Below are 19,178 nucleotides of genomic sequence, written 5' to 3'. Positions count from 1 at the left end.
GTGTTTTGCTTTTCCAAGATTTATTTTATATGGAATAAGAAGTAAAGAAAAGAAACACTGAAAAATGCAGAGGAAAAATCTGTTACAAGCACAATTTCCTTGAAAGCACAACACTAGATATTCCATGCATGATACTTGTCATTGCTGCTCTTACCACAGAGACAAAATCAGACAGCAAGCTCTGCTCTGCTCTTTAGACTTTTATTCTGATAGTATCCAGAGGCAACCTCTCTTGTAATTTGCTTCTTACAGAGCATTTACCATCCAGCAGGTGAATTGTACAGCTTTGCCCTGTATGATCTGGTCTTGCTTCTTTTCCATGCAGTTTAGAAGTAGCAGGTTCCATGGTGCCTGACCTGTACTGCAGAAGAGTTTACTAACATCCCCAGTAAGCATGGGGACGGGAGTCCTTCCTTTCTTTTGCACCAGTAATCAGAGTGGCGGTGCAGATATGTGCTACCGCCTCGCTGATTTGTGCCAGCTTTCAGGCTCTCCATCCACAAAAGGAATGAAATAACCCTTTGTGCGTTCTCTCAGCTACCACTAATTTGGAGGGTATAGAAGTTCTTTTTAGGATCGAGCTGGAAGTGCTAAACAAAAGGGGGTTGTTTGCTGCTGACTATATTTCTTTTCAACCTGCGGCAGGATGAAATTCAATTTTTGTGTTAGCTGTTTATTTTTTAAAGTGAACTTAAATACCTCCTTCCCTCCTCAATTTCTCTAAACTCAGTACCTCTTTTGAAAAATGTGTACATATGTATGTATGTATATTTTCTTAGTTTATAGGTTTTACATTTAGGGAGAAAAATTATATCAGTGCCTCCACAGCAGCGTGACATGTTCTATGATTTCATTTAGCAAAATGAAGTTTATCTTATACCCTGAATATCACACACAGTTAAATAATTTAAATATAATTTAAATTTATTATTAAATAAATTAGAATGTGCTTGTGGAAAAGTATCTACTTCATATAACTTAGAAAAAAGTTTCTTTATAGTTTCCTCAGCACTTTGTTTATGTAGAAACAGTGAAAAAATAGATTCAGCTGCTCAAAACATGAAAATTGAGAAAAATCACATTAACGTCAGAAAAATTAAGGTCTATCAGAGCAGTGCAATCCCCAAAGAAATTAACTTAATAAAACTGTAAGAGAAAATTAAATATCTCTTGACTTCAAAACACTTTCATCCTTTCCAGTAGGAGGAAAACTGAGCAATTCTATATGTCACATATGGAAACAGCATCATTTCCTCTTAACAGTTCTGTTTCTACCAGGTATCCTCTTGGCCTCTGAAGAAGAATTAATCATTTCAGGATATGTGACTGAAATGGTGCACCTCTGAGTTCCAGCTTTCCCACGTGCTAAGGCTCACTCTAAGTTTTCCTTGCTTTGAGCACTTCTCTTGTTTCTCAGTTTTTCTTGTTCTGTCCCTTTATCTTTGCTGACATGCTTCTCAGTGCAGAGTGAACACTGTCTGTGCCCTTACTGCACGGTACAGTCCACATCCTTCACCTGTCTTCTCCAAATGCACGCACATAGAGGCAGACTTTCATGTCTGTCTTGATTTGCTTTATAAGCAAAACATGGGAAGCGTTTTTGCCAAAAAAAAAAAAAAAAAAAAAAAAGAATAATTCTTTACTAAGGTACTTGCAAAGAACGTTCATGAAAACAGTAATTAGTTGCTCACCAGCAGGATGTTAATTTCCACTGAGACAGCACAGCCTTAAAATGAAGGATATTTTTATGTCTAGTTTAGGCCACTCTTTCTTATTTAAGCATTCATTTTAGTAAAATATTCTTAGATTTTTCGTGAAGGTGTTAAATGTACACATAGTTAAAATTTATGTTTATTTTCATGTGGATTTTTTACAGTCATCAATTTGGGCTATTAATTTGACAATGTTTCTGAACGTAGATGTATACTTTGGAGAAGATCAGTGATAGACTGAAGGAACAATTAAAATGGGAATTAGAGATTTGGTATTGGACGAATGCAACTGTGATACAGCAGTTCTGAAATGTAGCAGACTTAGAAAAATTTCAATATCTTTAGTAATGATTTATTTTGTAAAAGAAAAAGTAAGCTCAAAATATACCCTATGTTCATGTCATAAATATCACAAAAAAATAGTCAGGTAGATGAATAGACATTTTTGTATGGGTAAGCAGAAGACATTCAAGGTAGGAAAATGAGCAAACTATTTCCAATAATTATCTTCTTTATTAGCTGTCGTGTGCACTGCAGAGCATGTATGTGGCCTGCAACCTTAATCTTAAATTTCTAAATGAATAGTATGCAATTGTACTGCCCTGAGGAATGACATTCCATTTTCATCAACGAAATAGCTGTCAGAGAGGCAACAATATAGCAGACTGTCTAGTACAGGTTTACAAGTAGGTACAAAAGAACCAAATAATATCTGTCACTTCCCCCTTGTCATTACCAACAAGAAGACCCCTGTTCTGATTTCTTTTTTTAATATTTTTTTTTTTATTTTTTTTTTTTTTTTTTTTTTACCAAATGTTCATCTGGTACCTGTTCTCTGAAACTCCCACATTGCTGTGTGGTATGTTTTCTGCTCGTATTTTGTCCATGTGACATCTAAAATTAATGTCCTAAAACGGAGTTTGGGCATTGTTAGGGTTTATATCTCTGCAAATATTACCACTGATTTAAAGCAGTGTATTAGCATATGGGAATCATGTTACCCACTTAAGGAGAAACCCAGGCATGTGCACTACGTAAATGAGTTGTCATTCTGTGTGCTGGAAATACAGGTTGAGTTGTAGGTTTTATACGTGTTATGCTTTAGACCACCTTGGCAATTGGAAATAGCTGAACAATAAAGATATGTGATGACGTTTGTTTTGTCAAAATGCTATAATTTATGTTTATACTTTTCATTGATTTTCTTGGTGGTGAAAGGTATTACTCTGACAGCTTCTGGAGACTAATAATCTGTCTGTCAATGGAAGTAGGAGAGCCAGAGCAGCAACAGTACAGGATTTCTTACAGTGTCCTGCTGCCTCCCCACAATGACTCTCTCTAGACTTTAGAGACTAGTTCACTCTTCATAACATTCAACTCTGTCCCTCCTTACCTTCCTTGTGAGAATGCCAGGCAAGCTTCACATCTTGTGTCTGAGTTAATGAACATCTTTCTACCACAAGTGAGCTGTAGTCACCATTATTTTTAACATAGACTACGGAGTAAAGCATACTGTCAAAAATTAGGGCTTCCTCTAATATAGGATTCCTTTGCCTGGTTCTTTGGAGCACTTCCTTTTTTTTTTCTATGGACTTGACATTTACTTCCCATGGTAAGAAGCTTATTATTCCTAGACCTTATATGGAAAACCCCAAATCATGAACTGGTGACAAAACATTTGAAATTTTATATATTGAAGATCTTTAAACTGTTACAGTTGTCAGTGATGGTATTTTACACCAACAAGCAGAAATCCATAGGTATGCTGAACATCTAGCTGAAAGCAATAGAGTACATCTGTTAATATAGCCTCTGCTGCTGGTAGGTCTCAGAAGTTTAGTTTTCTTGATCCAGATTTGTACTCAATTTTAAGTACATTGCGAAGTACAGGACAGGAATTTACTATATCAGGAAACTGACAATAAAATTTTGTTTTCACTAAAATGTATTTGGCCCCTGAAGTTACACACAATGGATGTGAACATTTAGTTTTAGGTAAGTTATTTTCCATTAGTTAAAGAAGATTGCACGCAGTTTGTGTTTGTCCTATGGCCGATATTGAAAACAATTGTTCTGTAGACTTCAGCGACCAGATGTGGAAATAGGGGCAGTTAAGAGCATGGTGATGTCAGAAAGTCTCAAGCATGTTATCTGTAGCAAGATCAAAGCTTTCCTGTGAGGTGCTGTAATACACAGCGTGGACTTGGGCATCTAGTGGACTTAATATTAAGTCGTGGGAAGTAGCAAGTTATGTTCACTAACTATAGTTAGTTGAACAGGACATGGTTAGCTGCAAGCAGCTATTTGAAACTGAAGTACAATCCCTTCAGAAAGGGTAATGTGGAAGCCTTTCTTTCTGCAAGGCTGAGTTAAGTCTGTCTGAGAAGAAACCTTATTTTCTAAAATCTCAGAAAGACATCAGCAGTAAAATAACACTCTGAAAATGACACCTGAACACAGACGCACCACAGTGTCTTAGGCCACTGGTTTGACTACAAATGCTATAGTGGCTTTTATAAGGAATAGGCCTGGAAGGTTTTTACCTTTCTATTATATTTATAAGAATAATACCAAACCAAAAAAAAAGTCTGGATTTGAATTTGTGAATGCCTTGGAACCCGTTTATACTGAGCTTTGATAATACCATTCATAGTGAGAGAGAATCCAGCATTGCTTCAGTATGTTGCAGTGTTCAGATTTCAGTGCGACTGTGGGATTCATCCACTGATCTTTGAAGTGTATCGCAAAATTCTTATTTGTGCAATAATGCTTTTGCTGGTATATTTTGCACATCCTGTCTTATATTTGTTTGAATCATCTTTAGAAACTTTCAGATAGGTTCCTACTTTGAAAGTTACTGAGATGGAAATAAATTGTTAAATAAACAAAACTCATTCCAGGCTTTTGTTATGAAATCTGTGGGCCATGTACCTTTCTAAGGATTTGCTCCTTTGATGGTTTTGGTTTGGTTTGGTTTGGTTTGGTTTGGTTTTGGTTTGGTTTGGTTTGGTTTGGTTTGGTTTGGTTTGGTTTGGTTTGGTTTGTTTTTTTTTTTAACCTGGATACATTATCTGGTTTTTAGTTTGTTCCTGAACCAGAATCTTCACACTGGAAACTCCCTCAAATATATTTATAGAAACTAAACCCATTACAATGTCATCCACAGATGATATATAGGCATTTCTAAGCAACAGTTTTGCAGTGTTCCACAATGATTTTGAGTTTGTTACAACTCTTCCCTTCTGCCATCACTCTAAAGTTTAGTATTTCTTTCTGTGTTAAATGAAGTTTTCTTTAACTACTCACATTTTAACATTTTTGTTCCTCTTGCTCATCATACAGTCTTAGATTGTTGTATACTCCCTACAATACAATAAGACAATCTACAAGAACTGTAATCCAGCGTGTCAGGGTGCAATATTAATTATATTTTTGATTGTTTGTGTGAGTACATATTTTAATCTTTTAATGACTATTTGTCTTTGAGCATTTAAAGAAATTATTACATCTATTACAATGTAATAATTACATAAGAAATGTAATACGAGTACAAACATTGAGGGGGAAAGGCTTTTTGCAATATTTAATGTGAAGTTCAAATTATAACGAATGTTCTACATAGGACACTATAATAGTATTTGATTAATATTTCTTAGCTGAATAATGGAGTCCACAGACTGACCAAGCGGTTCTGGTGTATGAAGTGGAAAGTTGAGAAACTGATTTGCACTTTCAAACAGCAAACAAACTGCCACCAAACTTACATATCGAAAAAAAACCCCAAAACATTTACAAAGAATAAAGACAAAACTGAATGCTATTCTACTTGTAACACTAGATGTTGAATGACACGGGATGGGACCATTTCATTCACATAGAATTCCTTAATCATTCTGCAGAGAGCACATTAACATCTGTAAACTGCCCTCGTCTGTGTGCTTATCACTTGTCACCATCACTAGGAGGTCCAAGTGGACATGCAACATAATCCTTGGATCTGGAGGAATAAAAATAGTCAAGCCAACCAAGACTGGAAAGGCTGAGCCGTAGAGATTACCTTACAGGGGCTGGATTCTGACCATGGTTAAAGGGGGAGGAAAATAAAGGAAAAAAAAAAGCTAGGGAAAGTGGTGTATTACTGCATGCCACAGAGGCAGCACAGCTTACACCATGTACTGCTCTGTTTGTCTTGGCAGATCTGTGTGCGCGGATCTGGCTGTGGGCGTGATTCTGCCAAAGATGGTCAGTGTTCAACTTACACCATGTTTAGGTCTCTAGTTATGCGTTTGTCTACCATGTGCCTCTCTCTGCCAGTCCACAAAACAATGGCTTCCTAGCCATTTCTATTCTGAGTGTAAGAAAATTAATAATGTAAGCACTAAGACCATGTACTAAATATTTAGTTGAAGCTGCAAGATCCAATATATTAGATATTTTGCCTGTAAGCCAAAAAGAAAATATAGGCATTATGAAGAAGCTTTTAGTGATGGTTGCTGTCACAAAATTAGATCAGAATAATTATATACACTTTCCACCACAATGGATTACAACCTTTTATTGGTACAGGTTGCAATGTTTCATGGCATGCAGTGCAGAATGCCTCATGGTGATGCTGAATGCATTTCATGACCTGGTTTTGGCAGCTTCTGGGACATCCTTTTGGTAGCTGAATTTGTGTGCTCTCCTTTCCTCTTCACTTAGAAGCAAGGCACACATTGCAAAACATTGAAGTCCCATCTCATACATCTATAAACCATTTGTGTTCCCTTGTCCCTCTGATGATGCAAAAGTCAAACGGATATGTTCAAATAACAGTAGTAACTTTTATATATTTACACCTGTTGCAACTTATCAGCTAAAGATTCTTTACATCTGCTATAGATGTTAAATGCTTTTTATGTGGATGGATATAGTTGATTAATTGTTCTATGGACAGACAGATTTAGAGAAGTAGTCACAATTCCATATACTATCTCTGAGTTCTGGATTTTACATTTAGATCTCTGAAGTGTATCAATGATGAGTCAAATCACAAGCACAAAGAAATCTCCCTGTTTACTATGCATCTGAGGAGGCTTCTAGCATATGTTAATTACACTGGGTACCTGACATGGAATTTTTTGCCCTCGTGAAAAGAAGTGAAAGTAAACCCATCCTGCTTCAATTATCTCTACTGTGAATACACTGAAATTCCACATCTCTCGTCTTTGAAAGCAACACAATGTTTTTACAAATTAGCTGTGCAGTAATATGCTGGGACTGTAGAATTGTCTTTCTGCTTTTACGGGAGTCCAAGAGTGAGAAGCCTCTCAAATGCATAGTATCTTTCACTTTCTGGGGCTAAATGTGCTGATCTTAGTCCAGAACCAATTGTTTAAGCATCATGTTGAATGTGTATTTTCCTCCTCCTCCTCGCATTGTTTATATCATTGTGTGTTACACTGTATGTGTATCTTCCTTGGTTTCTCCCAGTTATGCTTTTGCTTTGTTCTGATAAAATCCTTAAAGAGTTTTCACAGTGTTTCTTACCTTTATTCGCCTTTGTGTAACCTGTATTTAATGATCCCTTCCCCTCCTTTCCCTGCTGCTGTTATAATTTTTATTTTCCTGTCTACTTTGTGGGCAGACTGTTCCATATCATCATTTTTGTTCCACTGTGTTTTCTTCTTTTAGTCAAACAGTTTTCTGTTCTTCTCTGTAGAATTACACTTTATGACTACCAGGCCATGTGTAGAACAAACAAAGAGAGTAGCGACAGTGCCCATAGCTTACTGGACGTAAGTATAGTAAATTTTCTGAGCACCTTTCCATGCATTCATCAAAGAAAATTGTTGCAAATATCTCATGTCCATTGTAAGCCCATTGTTTTGATTTGGAATGTTTACAGCTCTTGGGTTTATCCTACTGCATACAAGGAATGGTTCATTATAAACAAATGCAAAGTGTTAAGCATTTTCAAGTTCAGATACTTACAGGATCATTTTTAATTCCGGGCCACCATTTGTGAGGTTCTGTCAGAACGTCTTTCTTAGGACTTTATAAATTTGACAATAGATTGTGCTTTGTTTGGGGGACTGGAATCACGTATGTCTTTTCTCTATGTAAACACATACACGCATGCAGAAATGTAATTTAAATTAAAAATTGAGGGTGGGTTTGGTTTTTTTACATGAAAGGATTGGTTCATTGGCAAGGCATACAAGTCAGTGATTTTCACACTTTTTTTCCTTAGTATTTAAAGAAGATGTCTTTTGAAGTGGAATTTTAATGCACTTAAACCCTTATCTTGCAATCAGATCTGAATGTAAAACCTGTGCCTCTGCAAGGCCTGATTAGAGCCTAGCTGGGTCTTGCAAGGATAACACTTGTTGCTAAATCATATATATATAGGTAAGAAGTCCAAGGGCATTTTTTAATCATGTCTATGTTTTACTGATTACTATAATAATCTATCAGAACTGATAAGGTGTGAGATAAAATATAGGTTTTGCATATTAAAGAGGACCAGTTTTAACAAATACATGACAGTATTAGCATGAATAATTCCTATGTAAAGACAGCAGCAAAACACTCTAGCAATTTTATCAGTCTGAAAAAGTTATCTGATAGTATTTTCAAAGGGACTGGGATCTAGGTAGAAAAAATAAGCCTATACGTAGTTAAACTGTTGAGTAAACATCAAATTTCTGGCAGCTTCCAAATATCTATATAGAGCTTCTACGGTTTAATAACCATACGCATTTTGGGACGTTTTCATTTGCATATTTAAATGACTCTATGTTTTTCAAATACCTGAAAATTTGGATTTACTGCACTTACCAGTCTGTTATCTGCTAAAGCCTGAAGCTGAAAAAGGACTGTCTTGACATAATAATAAGGCACTAGGCTGTGCAGTGAGATTTAAATTATTAGTGAAATAGAATGGAATTCTGTGAATCACATCTGCATGAAAAATTTAAAATATATTACAACTCTTAGCAACAACCTTCCATCCCAAGGCTAGGAACTTCAGCTCAGTTTGCATAAGGACCCATCATGTAGAGCTGAAATATTTCTATTTCACAAGTAGGCTTTCATCCAAGACATTTTTGCTATTCCAATTTTTGTCTAGACTGTGTTTGTGGAGAAAAAATCTGCAACTGTTGTGGGATACACTGAGACATGGCAAGCATGTTCTTTATTTTTTAGACAAACTTTAAATTTCAAGTGAGATATTTGTGCTGTTCAACAAGACGGGCAGAGCTTTGGTTATTTTATTATTTTCCTGTTTATTCAGTCACATCTAATAACCATGACAACAGAGAAAATATAAAGAGAACTTGCATTAAAAATAGGTAAGGCTAGATTCCTCAAAAGTATTTTTTTCCTGTTTTTGTGTCCAGTTTTGTACATATAGATCAGGTTATTAGGCAGCATTCAGTACAGTTTCTACATAAGCAAAACATTTGATCACAAATGTTTACCCTTCCTTTTGAGAATTATGGTTTTACAAATACAGAAATAGATATAGGGACAAGACTGAGACTCTTTAAAAAGTTCATATTTGAAACAGCATAGAAGTGGGGCATAGGCATCAAAGACTGCATGACAACTTAAAGGATCTATCACAACATTCTGTGAAAATCATGGAATACAGGTGTCAGGGCTGGACCCCTCTTTCCATCATAGTTTTTTGGGCTGTGGGACTAAAATGATAAATTAGGGACGGACTAGATTTATAGATCAACTGGTCCATTTCTTTACCATTATAGGATTGCTTCTTAGAAGATATCCAGATACTTTGCTATTTAGCATATTTTCTTGTGTTATTTTATTCAAGTCCTAGATAACTCTCCATAGAATTACTTCGTTGCAAATTTATCAGTGCCATAGAGTCACGCAGCTCAATTACTTTGTCTTGCAATGATGGTTTAGATACATAGAGAGGATAAAACACCTGTATTTTTTGCTTCAGTTTTTGAAAGAAGAGCCTTGGGTGGAAAAGCCTGTCTTAGTAAAATCACATTTCATGAGAATGCATTTATATCAATGTACTGAAATATTTTCAATTAAAATAATAATAATTTTAAAAATCCTCATTTTCTATTCATATTATTGAATTTTTTTCAGATCTATTGATTTTTTAAAATTTTCTTTTAGTTCTCATATTAAAATAAATTTATAATACATAGTATATTTTACGTTAAATATGTATTGTTCATAAGTAAGAATAGATATATTATTATACACTAAATCATTTGACGTTATGAAAACAAAAGTATGCAACATTTTATTACTTGGGTGTGAAATTTCAGATTTTCTAATTTGGAATAAAAATAAATAAGATGTCCCACAGAGCTGAAATTTTTTTTTCTTTTCTTCTCTAGGAAAGACTTGTAGCTTTTTATTTTTTCCTATAGGTGAAAATCTTTACTGCTCCAGTCATAATGCATTCCGCTGACTTGCTAATTCAGCCTTTCATGCCACTGGCTGACACTAGTTCATTGGCTCTGTAAATGGTCAGACCTGTGCAGAAACACTATCTGTAGCTTCTGAAAACTTTAAATGACCAGTTACTGCTGCGCAAAATGGCACTGCTTCAGTAAGGTGTTGATTCAGGAAGCTTAAGCATGATTTTCTATATCTAGGTAATTCTCTTAAAGTCAACGTACTTCTTACATGTGCTGAAATCGTTAATATGGAGTCTAAAAAGTTTGCAAAATTTTAATGTAATTGGGAGACCTTAACACAAATGAGTGAGACAAAGTGAAATTCCTTTCCAACTTTCTGGACACTGACTTTTCTGCCTGAGATTCTTTCTTTAAAATTCTTTAAAATAATAATCCTATTGATGCTCTTAAAAAAAAAAAAAAAAATCATAATGCAGTAGAAGTACTATAAATGCAGAATTTTCAAAGTATTTGCTGTATTTGTTATGATCCAGAAAAATAGAGGGAAGAGGGAAGAGTCTTAAAATCATCTTAAAGTGCTTACACTGGGCCTTCAATATGACACAGATAGCTTCATTTAGGTAAATTCAAACTTCAGAAGCTTTTCCTGCTTTAATTAGAGCGAGGTAATGACTAGGGATTTACATTATAGAGAGGCAAGCCTGTGAATTTCATCCTAAACTCGTATTATCTACCAGAGCGGTTCCTCCAGCAATAGCCTGGGAAATAGGAACCCCTAGAGGTTAAAGATTTAAGAATCATTTGCAAAGCTTTCCTTTTCCAACTGATAATCTGTGTATTTGACCAACCACATTAAAAGGAAATTTAATTACTGTGTACACAATATAGTAATATTTGCTTCTTCATAGGAAAGTTATTGTTCTTTTTCTCATGCTACCCATACCTTTGAATATCCATAACATTGTCTTTACATTGAAGAATTCAGTTAAGATATAAATACTGAATGTTTTGCCTTTTCATTAAATGAGTTGCTTCTCTTCAGCCTTATAATGCCTTCTTTGCTGCAGTAAAATGGATTATGACTGAGCTGGTCTTGTAAGTAGATTTTAAGAACTTGAATATTTGTATGAATTACTGATTATTTATACTTTTGAATACTTAATGAATAGTTGTACATTTTGCCTTTCACATTCACTGTGCTGCTTTTATTGTATGATTTTAAATGTAGTGATATTTGGGGGTTCTTTTGCTTTCCAATTTTGCATTGTTAAGATCTGAGAAGATTTTGGCTATATGGATGTACAGTTGTGCTTTTATTGCATTATTCATGGTCTTCACTGATATCCGTATGTCTTTACTTAGTAAGTCTAGCAAATCGCAACATACAAACCAAATTTATTATTGTGGTTGCTGTTCAATTTTACGTAAATGTCTGGCCGTTTGTAATGCTGCTTGGGTGGGTTGTTGTCAATATAGCAAACTGTTACAGTGATTCACTGTATTGCTTGTCACTTAATGAATTTCTATAAAATGGACCTTTTACAGATTACGCCAGATAAGGTGTACTCTGGATGTCGCTGATTTTTTTTTACCTTGTCTAATTCTTCTAACATTTCCAGTTTATACGTAATGATCATTGCTTTTAAGAGAGATTGCCTAAGAAGTCACAGAAAAATATCATATGGAGAAGAGGAAACTTTAAAATGTGTCTTGTGTCATTATTTATTATTGTTCTTATCAGAGAGCAGAGTTGCAAATTTAAGTGAACTTTATTGAAATAGAACTAATATTTTCTTGCAGTCATTTTGTTTTAATTGTAAATTGTGTGAGCTTTCATTAAAGTTTGGAATAAGAGCTAAGGAGAATTAACTGAATGGCTAATGCCAGAGGACAGAGACTGATCTTAAATGCAGCTTTCAAAGTAAATATCAGAGAAAGAAATCATGTTAAAATGAGACTTTGATGCTAGCATATAAAACTTCAAGAACTTTTTTGTGTTTATAAGCATTGTAGTTTTATGTCCATATGATAAACTGGATGCTGGTTTCACATTCTTTAGACTTACAATAGCCTATAGACTGATACTTTTCAGTCCATTTTTCAAAGTAAATTGCAGTATATTTTAGTGGGACTCTCTACATGTACCGTTAGAGTTGATTAGACACTGGTTAATCAGTCTTTTCTGCTTCTCGAAATAAAATAATTTTATTATCGCAGTTCCAGAATTAATATAAGAAAGTATTTTATGTATACTCCTGTACTGTAGCCAGGACAGCTATGATCCTCTGGCATTTACTAGAGATCAAAATACCTGCATAATGAAGAAATAATATTCAATAATGTTCAACAGTAAAAATACTGTATGCTGCCGTGCATTGAGAATTTTAATGGACATTTAAAATAAGATCAATAATTGAAATTAATAATAGGTAAATCTGTGATTTTTTTAGGGTTAATTTCAGAACAAATTCTCTGCGGTAAAATACAACACACAGAAAATATGAGAATAGCAGTAGTTGATAATCCCAGAGTTATGCTAGTAACATGGATTTCGGTTCTGTGTTACCTTTTATTTAAAATAAGATTAATGGTATCAAACTACTGACAGTTTAGTGATTTGAAAACGTTCTGTGGGATAATATGAAAACTCTAATAATTTCTCTAGGTTCCTTGTGGAATTTAATCTGTGCAGTTGGTGGCACTCTGATCTAACAGCAAAAGGTAAGTGCAATTTTTTCTTCCTGGCCATAAAGGCAGAAATGTCTAGATTAAATTGGATTTTTGAAATTCAGATGTGCATAAAATGTTTTAGATTAAATAATGGATGTCTGATAACAATAGTTTGGCTCCTATGTCAGCATCCTCTTCTTTGTTAATGTTTCCCAAAACACAAGACAATTAAGATCTTCTATGAATAACCACAAAGTACTTTTGTGTCCTCTAAGAATACAATACACTTAATATAATGGAAAAGTCAAAATTGTAGATAATGATTAAATGATTTTTAAAAACATTTCCCTTCGTTCCAAAACAGTCTTTTTTAATAAAGCAATTACACTATCCTTTTTCTGCTTATACTACATTTTTTCTAGAGCTGCTGTATTATGTAGGGTAATTTTGCTGGAAAATGCCATTTTCACAAAAGACCACAGGAACATGGTCATCTCAATGTAATTTCATATGAAAATAATTTTTAAGGCTTAAGATAGTAAATGTTATGCTTTTATTTTTAAACAAGACCGGTTAAAACTGTATTTTATTTTACCATTCCATTTAAAATAGACATTTTAAAGTAATAAAATCTAGATTAATTAAAATTCCATTTACTGAAAATATTTTTTTTTTTTTAAATGTGGAGGATTCATTTGAAGTAATGAAACTTTAACGGTTCCCATAAGAACTGGCAGTTTTCAATGTCAACCGTCTCATATTTTAGCAGTTTTATGGCATTTCAAAAGCGTTGCTCAAGAGTAAAGGGCCAGCTTACAAGAGCAGCGCTCTTCAATTGGCTATTGCATAGGCAAAATATGCTGCATGCTCTTTACTGGTATAATGATTTAAACTGAATTTTTTAGCCTCGTATTTTCAGATTTGCATATTCCTTACCAAAGCAGGGGTTAAAATTGCTACTTTAGGCTTCAGTTAGTATTTGCATTGCCTGGATACTAGGCTGTCTTTATGCCAGATATCCTGCCTGATGTTAAGGTATTGGGAAAATGGAACATATTGATGCCCTGGAATATTCCAGTATTCCCTGTAGTAGTAGTAAGGTGCTGGAGCTCTTCTAGCAGAAAGATCTATCCTGGAGCGACCAGAACGTATGACAGTAAATAGAAAAGCACGTCAGACTAATGCCTAACATGCTGTAAATGCTGTGTAGGGAGAAGGGGGTGCTGAGGTGAGTGTCTGCTGGAGGTGAAGATCTCATAAGAGCCTTCTGGAAATTTAGATGTATGAACTTAGTATAGCCTTCCCCATACTGATGTGAACTGTACGCTGGGTTGCAGCACTGAAGCCAGTTCTGTTCCATGAACAGCAAGCCCCACGTAGGTTGGATGCACATACACAAATAGAGCTGCATGAGAACCAGCCAGACACTATTTGCTTTTGAGGCTGCTGCATAATCAACAGTGCCTAAAAAGGTCTTCTAAAACTCAAGACGAACTCCAGTGATTTCCAAAACCACCATGAAAAATGTCCCTTGCACCTATGGCTGTGAAGGACAGTAAGGTTTGCTGTGCTAGACCAAGAAAATGCAAAACTGTTCCTTATATCTAAAGAGGAATGGCAGGTAAGCCAGTCTTAGTCCTAGGTGTTTGCAGAACAGCGCAAAGCAGCCAGTGTAGGAAATTGGTAACTTTTTTTGATGTTTTTTCAAGTGTACTGTACAAATATTCCTTAATATATCCTGACATGAAACATCCAGTGGCACTTGCATTGTATGCTAGGGAAAATACCCTTTAAAAACAGCATCCTTCATCATCTCATGAAAATGAATGTCTTTTTGTATTTTAATCATGTTTACAGAAGACAGACATTAATAACTTGCAACCTTTCTTTTCTTAAAGACAAAACTATTATTACGGCACTTTGACAGACAAGCATGACTGAGAGATTTTCATTCATGTTTTAGTTGAAAGTGGAGTTTTAACTACACAGTTCACTTCCTTCATTTCTCTGATGAGTAAGAACATTGAAAATACGCCCTCATCACGCTCATTGAAATGTCATCATTTTTATGGTACTGCTTGCCCAGTTCGAATTTGGTTAGGTAGTAAGTGACAGTTATTCAGAAACCAGTATGTGTTAGTAAAGCAAAAGCAAGAGAGATTTCACAAGAAAGAAGTCATCAGGAGGGAAAAGACATGCTTAGGTATGTTCTTCTGTAGATACTCTGTACCGCTAAGACATATAATAATTATAACTGCACTTCGTGAAATTAAAATTTTTTTTTTTTTTTATTAACAATGTTTAACAAAGCTCAGAAAAAAAAGATCAATTCCTCTAATGGGGAAATCGCTTCCTGCTCAAATTGTGACATTAATATAGCATCACATATTATGAAGATCCTAGAAGGTCCACACACACCTGTCACTTTACCAAACCCTAGTATGAAAAATAGTTCTGCACAAGATCTTGTAATCTCAGTCACATTTGTAAATCAGAGAAGAAACATGCCCTAAACCGTGGGCAACCTCATCATCTTCTGGACTCTAATGAGGTGCTGGAAATCTGAGCCCCATGGATGTTTGGCAGTCTCTTTGTTCCACAAGCCATATGTTGATATAAGTGAGGGTAGACCCAAAATACAGGTGATAAATTTCAGTCATTCTTGGCAACAGATAAGAACAGAATAGAAAGGGAGCAGGTACAGCAGAGCTAATCAGACAATTTTTTTAAAAATGCTAAATTGTTAAATGTGTCACGACCATACTGAAAACATCAGAAATAACAAAACTTTTCCGACCACCTTTAGTACCTCCCTTGAAATCAGTGCATTTGGGGGATTTCTTTTTTTTTTTTTTTTAAATTATATACAAAAATTATGAACAGTTCAGAAATGCATGTCCTAGTGTGTGACTGCAAATGCAGTTTTGGTCATTCACCTGGCACTCTGCAGTAGATACACCACTGGCTCTGAAACAGATTATCTTGAATGGAAGAACTGTCGAGTCCAGGAGCCTGTTCAGTGTAATCTATTTTTGTCATACCTTGTCTTGTTTTCTCACTTAGCAATTAGTTTAAGATAGACTTAACATTCGTGCTGATGTGCAAGTGTATCCCTGTGCTAAGTAAGAATGAAGGGGTGATGAAGAAAAAGGGAATGAGAGACATTGTCCAACAGATACATCAGTGTGAGAGTCAGAAGAGCTCCCTTCAGTTCCCAGCTTTGCTGCTGCCCTGTAGTTTGACCTTGAACCAGTCTCACTGCTTCCTGGTACCTCAGTTTCCCATCTTTAAGATGTAGTGACACTTTCTTTTCCCTTGCACTGCAAGGGCTTCAGATTAGAAGTGTTATGGAGTCTTAATTACTACTATTTTGGGAAGCAGATAACAAGCATTGCTTCTGGGCAAAGTAATACTTCTGCCCCCCACCCACAGAGTTATTCTAACTGATTAAACTCTTTCTCAAGCTGTAATCCAAAAAAGTGTTTTGGCTTCAGTAAAATGCACCACAATTTAGGTATTAGATAAATGTAAACCCCCAAACATAAGAGTGATGCACAAGTCCATCCTGAATTACAGAGAAAGAAAAAAACCTTGTGCATAAATGTAAAGTAGTTTGGCAATGGCTAAACCATGAATAACTACTTTAACAGTTATGTCTTACAAAATTACATTCCACGGATAATTTTTTATTTTTTTTTTTAATTGAAAAAATAGTGTTATGCACTGCCTAGGAAATCTCACAGGGTGGCAGAAGCTGAGTAACATTTCCGTTCTCTGTGAGCTCTGTAATACAGCATCTCATGTTGTTCAGAATTTTGTGTGCTGTTCTTCCCATGTTAACATCAAGATATTTTTTTCCTGTGCCTATAGCGCAGAGGTTGAAACAAACCCTAGAGCCCTGTGATACTGAATATCCAGCTTTTGTTTCCGAACGCACTATAAAGGAGACCATGGGGAATATTGCTTGCGATGACTGTTTCAAGTAAGCCCTTTCAATTTTTTTTATACAACTGTTTGTGACAAAGCAATAAAACTGAATTATTCAAGGTTGTGCTGAAGAACGTACAAGTCTGTTATGTTTTGTCTTATATAATGACCTCTGTCAGGGTGTCATTTCTCTTATTACAGGGGTCATTTAAAAGTTTGATACTCATAAATTAAAGAAATGCCTGTTATTTTCTGAAAAAAAAAAAAAGTAAAAACATAGAGGCTTATGCTAATTTCAGAGAGTAGTGAATGTTTTAAGACTTTTCCTGGACACAGGCAGCATTCTATGGGCATATTCTGTAAAGATTTAGATACAGAAAGGTAAGTGCTGTTAACTCTCCTACACAGGAGTGAAACCCTGCTGGATAGGTTAGAAATTCCCTTGTGGTACAGTGAGATCTGGTTGTTTTACTTGAATAGTGTTTCCTTCTTAGAATTGTTAGGCTAAAGAGTGGGAGAGGATTAAATCTATCCTCCAAACTTTCAGTGCTGAGAAGCTGAGTTAATAGCAACAAATCTGATGTCGGTGCCACAACCTTGCCTGTTCTACCAGTGCTTCTGTAAAGTGGTCCCTCGTAGGGTTAAAAGAAGAGGAAGACTTCAGTCTAGTTTTCCTCCTCATACTGAAAATGTCTTTTCTCTGTATTTAGTGTCTATGTCAAGTGATATTTTTACTGTAGATATGCTACATTTTAATAGAAGAATTACATAGGTATTGTTTATGCAAATTTCTGTCCTTCAGTAAGTCTCTTAATTGGATTTCCTTTATGCTGAGAGGTCATCACCACAAATGAAATTACTATTTACAGTAATAATTTGTCTGTCAATATAAATGTCAGGAAGAATTTATAAATTAAACAAAAATTGTTACAACTCTCCCTTTCCAGACTATGTCAATATGTAATTAGCAAATAAATGTGAAAACTTCTCTTTGAAGTCAATAGGTGTGTTTCTGGAGTTGCTCCTAAATTTTCTTCTCAATGTCTTCATTGTTTGAAAACAGAAATAGAAGTTCACTGGAGATAAATTTTAAGATCTAGTATTCACTTTTAATTTGCTGCTGACCAACTTTTAATTAAAAAGGAAATTATTAATGCCTAGTATGAATTTTATATGGCTTTGTGGGATAGAAGTATGAAAGTGCTTTGTAAATTGATTCTAGGGAGCCCTTTAAGTGTAACAGCAGGTCCCACTGCCTGAAAAGTACAAACTCAACAAAATCAAGCTGTGATTTTTCCACTTGACATATCAAATACAATGTATGTTACACTGCTATGAGTGCTTCATGCCAGCATTGTAGAATTCAAGCTGCCTTATTTTGTGATCATTTAGCAGAAGATTGCGAAGAAGTTGTTCGGCAGATTGTCATACATATCTGGAAGTGTTTGAGGCCAGGTTGTACAGGACTTTGAGGAACCTGGTCTAGTGGAAGTTGTCCCTGCCCATGGCAGGGGGGTTGGAACTGGATGATCTTTAAGGTCCCTTCCAACCCAAACCATTCTGTGATTCTAGGATTCTGTTTAAATATTGCAAACAGACATGATTCCATGAAAAGAAGATTAATTTAACAGGACCAGGTTTTCTCAAAGGAATGCAGATTTCAGTCTGTTTTCTTAGGTAACTTCAGGTCAAAGGAAATAACTTTCAAAAATAACACAATTCTGCAATACTTGGACAGCACTGAGTTGGAAACAGAGTTTAGTGAAAATTATAGTATTTCAAAAATAATGTGCTAAGATCTTTTTCATAGAAAAACATTTTGTGTTCCACAGTGGAACAAAAAAATAAAAAAAAAAAACCTGTAAGTTACAAACTGATCTCAAGGCACCCATTATTTTTCTCCACAAGCAATGGCAAAACCTAAAGAAATAATCCAGAAGAACTATTAGATTCTCATGGGAAAGTTCTTCGTTATACCGTTTACCCACTGTCATTAACAATCTACAAATTGCATCTAAGATTGCAGACTGCATTGGATTCCAAATGTTTTTGTTATAACCCAGGATACTTTCCCGCAGAACAACTAAGGAATTTGACCCCGAGTCCTTTGTAGACCTACATCTTCTGACCCAGTTTTCTTTTTCGTGGCCTCAGCACCAATAAATATTTTTACAAGCAAGTGTATTGCTTAATACTTGTACTTTAAGAACGATGGGCTCAATCAATCAAAATTAGGGTTCAACCTTGTATGCAGTGGGCCTTGAACTGACACTGTGTTCAGTGGTCAATCTGCACAGCATCTGTTGCATACTAGGCTCTTGATTCCTATGAGTCAGTGGGATTATTTTCTGTGTCCCCCTCGGATTGTGTTAGAGATTAATCTGTTTGTGAAAGATTACTCTACTTGCAAATCTTGATTACAACTATAAAAATATATTTGTAAATATTTAGCTGAATGTACACTCTAATATTGCAAACC

General features: G+C 35.2%; 1 protein-coding gene across 1 annotated transcript in view; it reads left to right on the top strand.

Annotated features, from left to right (window-relative positions):
• CACNA2D3 (calcium voltage-gated channel auxiliary subunit alpha2delta 3) overlaps window positions 1-19,178 on the top strand; it is a 466,439-nt gene that overhangs the window by 430,344 nt on the left and 16,917 nt on the right. The window contains exons 32-35 of the mRNA XM_026857568.1: window positions 7,414-7,489; window positions 11,145-11,197; window positions 12,768-12,823; window positions 16,643-16,754. Of these exons, the coding sequence (XP_026713369.1) occupies window positions 7,414-7,489; window positions 11,145-11,197; window positions 12,768-12,823; window positions 16,643-16,754 (297 nt within the window). The remainder of the gene's footprint in view (window positions 1-7,413; window positions 7,490-11,144; window positions 11,198-12,767; window positions 12,824-16,642; window positions 16,755-19,178) is intronic.

Source organism: Athene cunicularia, assembly GCF_003259725.1.
Source record: "Athene cunicularia isolate RWA chromosome 12 unlocalized genomic scaffold, athCun1 chr12_part1, whole genome shotgun sequence".
NCBI classification, from domain to species: Eukaryota; Metazoa; Chordata; class Aves; order Strigiformes; family Strigidae; genus Athene; species Athene cunicularia.
This window is presented reverse-complemented; position numbering and strand designations above follow the sequence as displayed.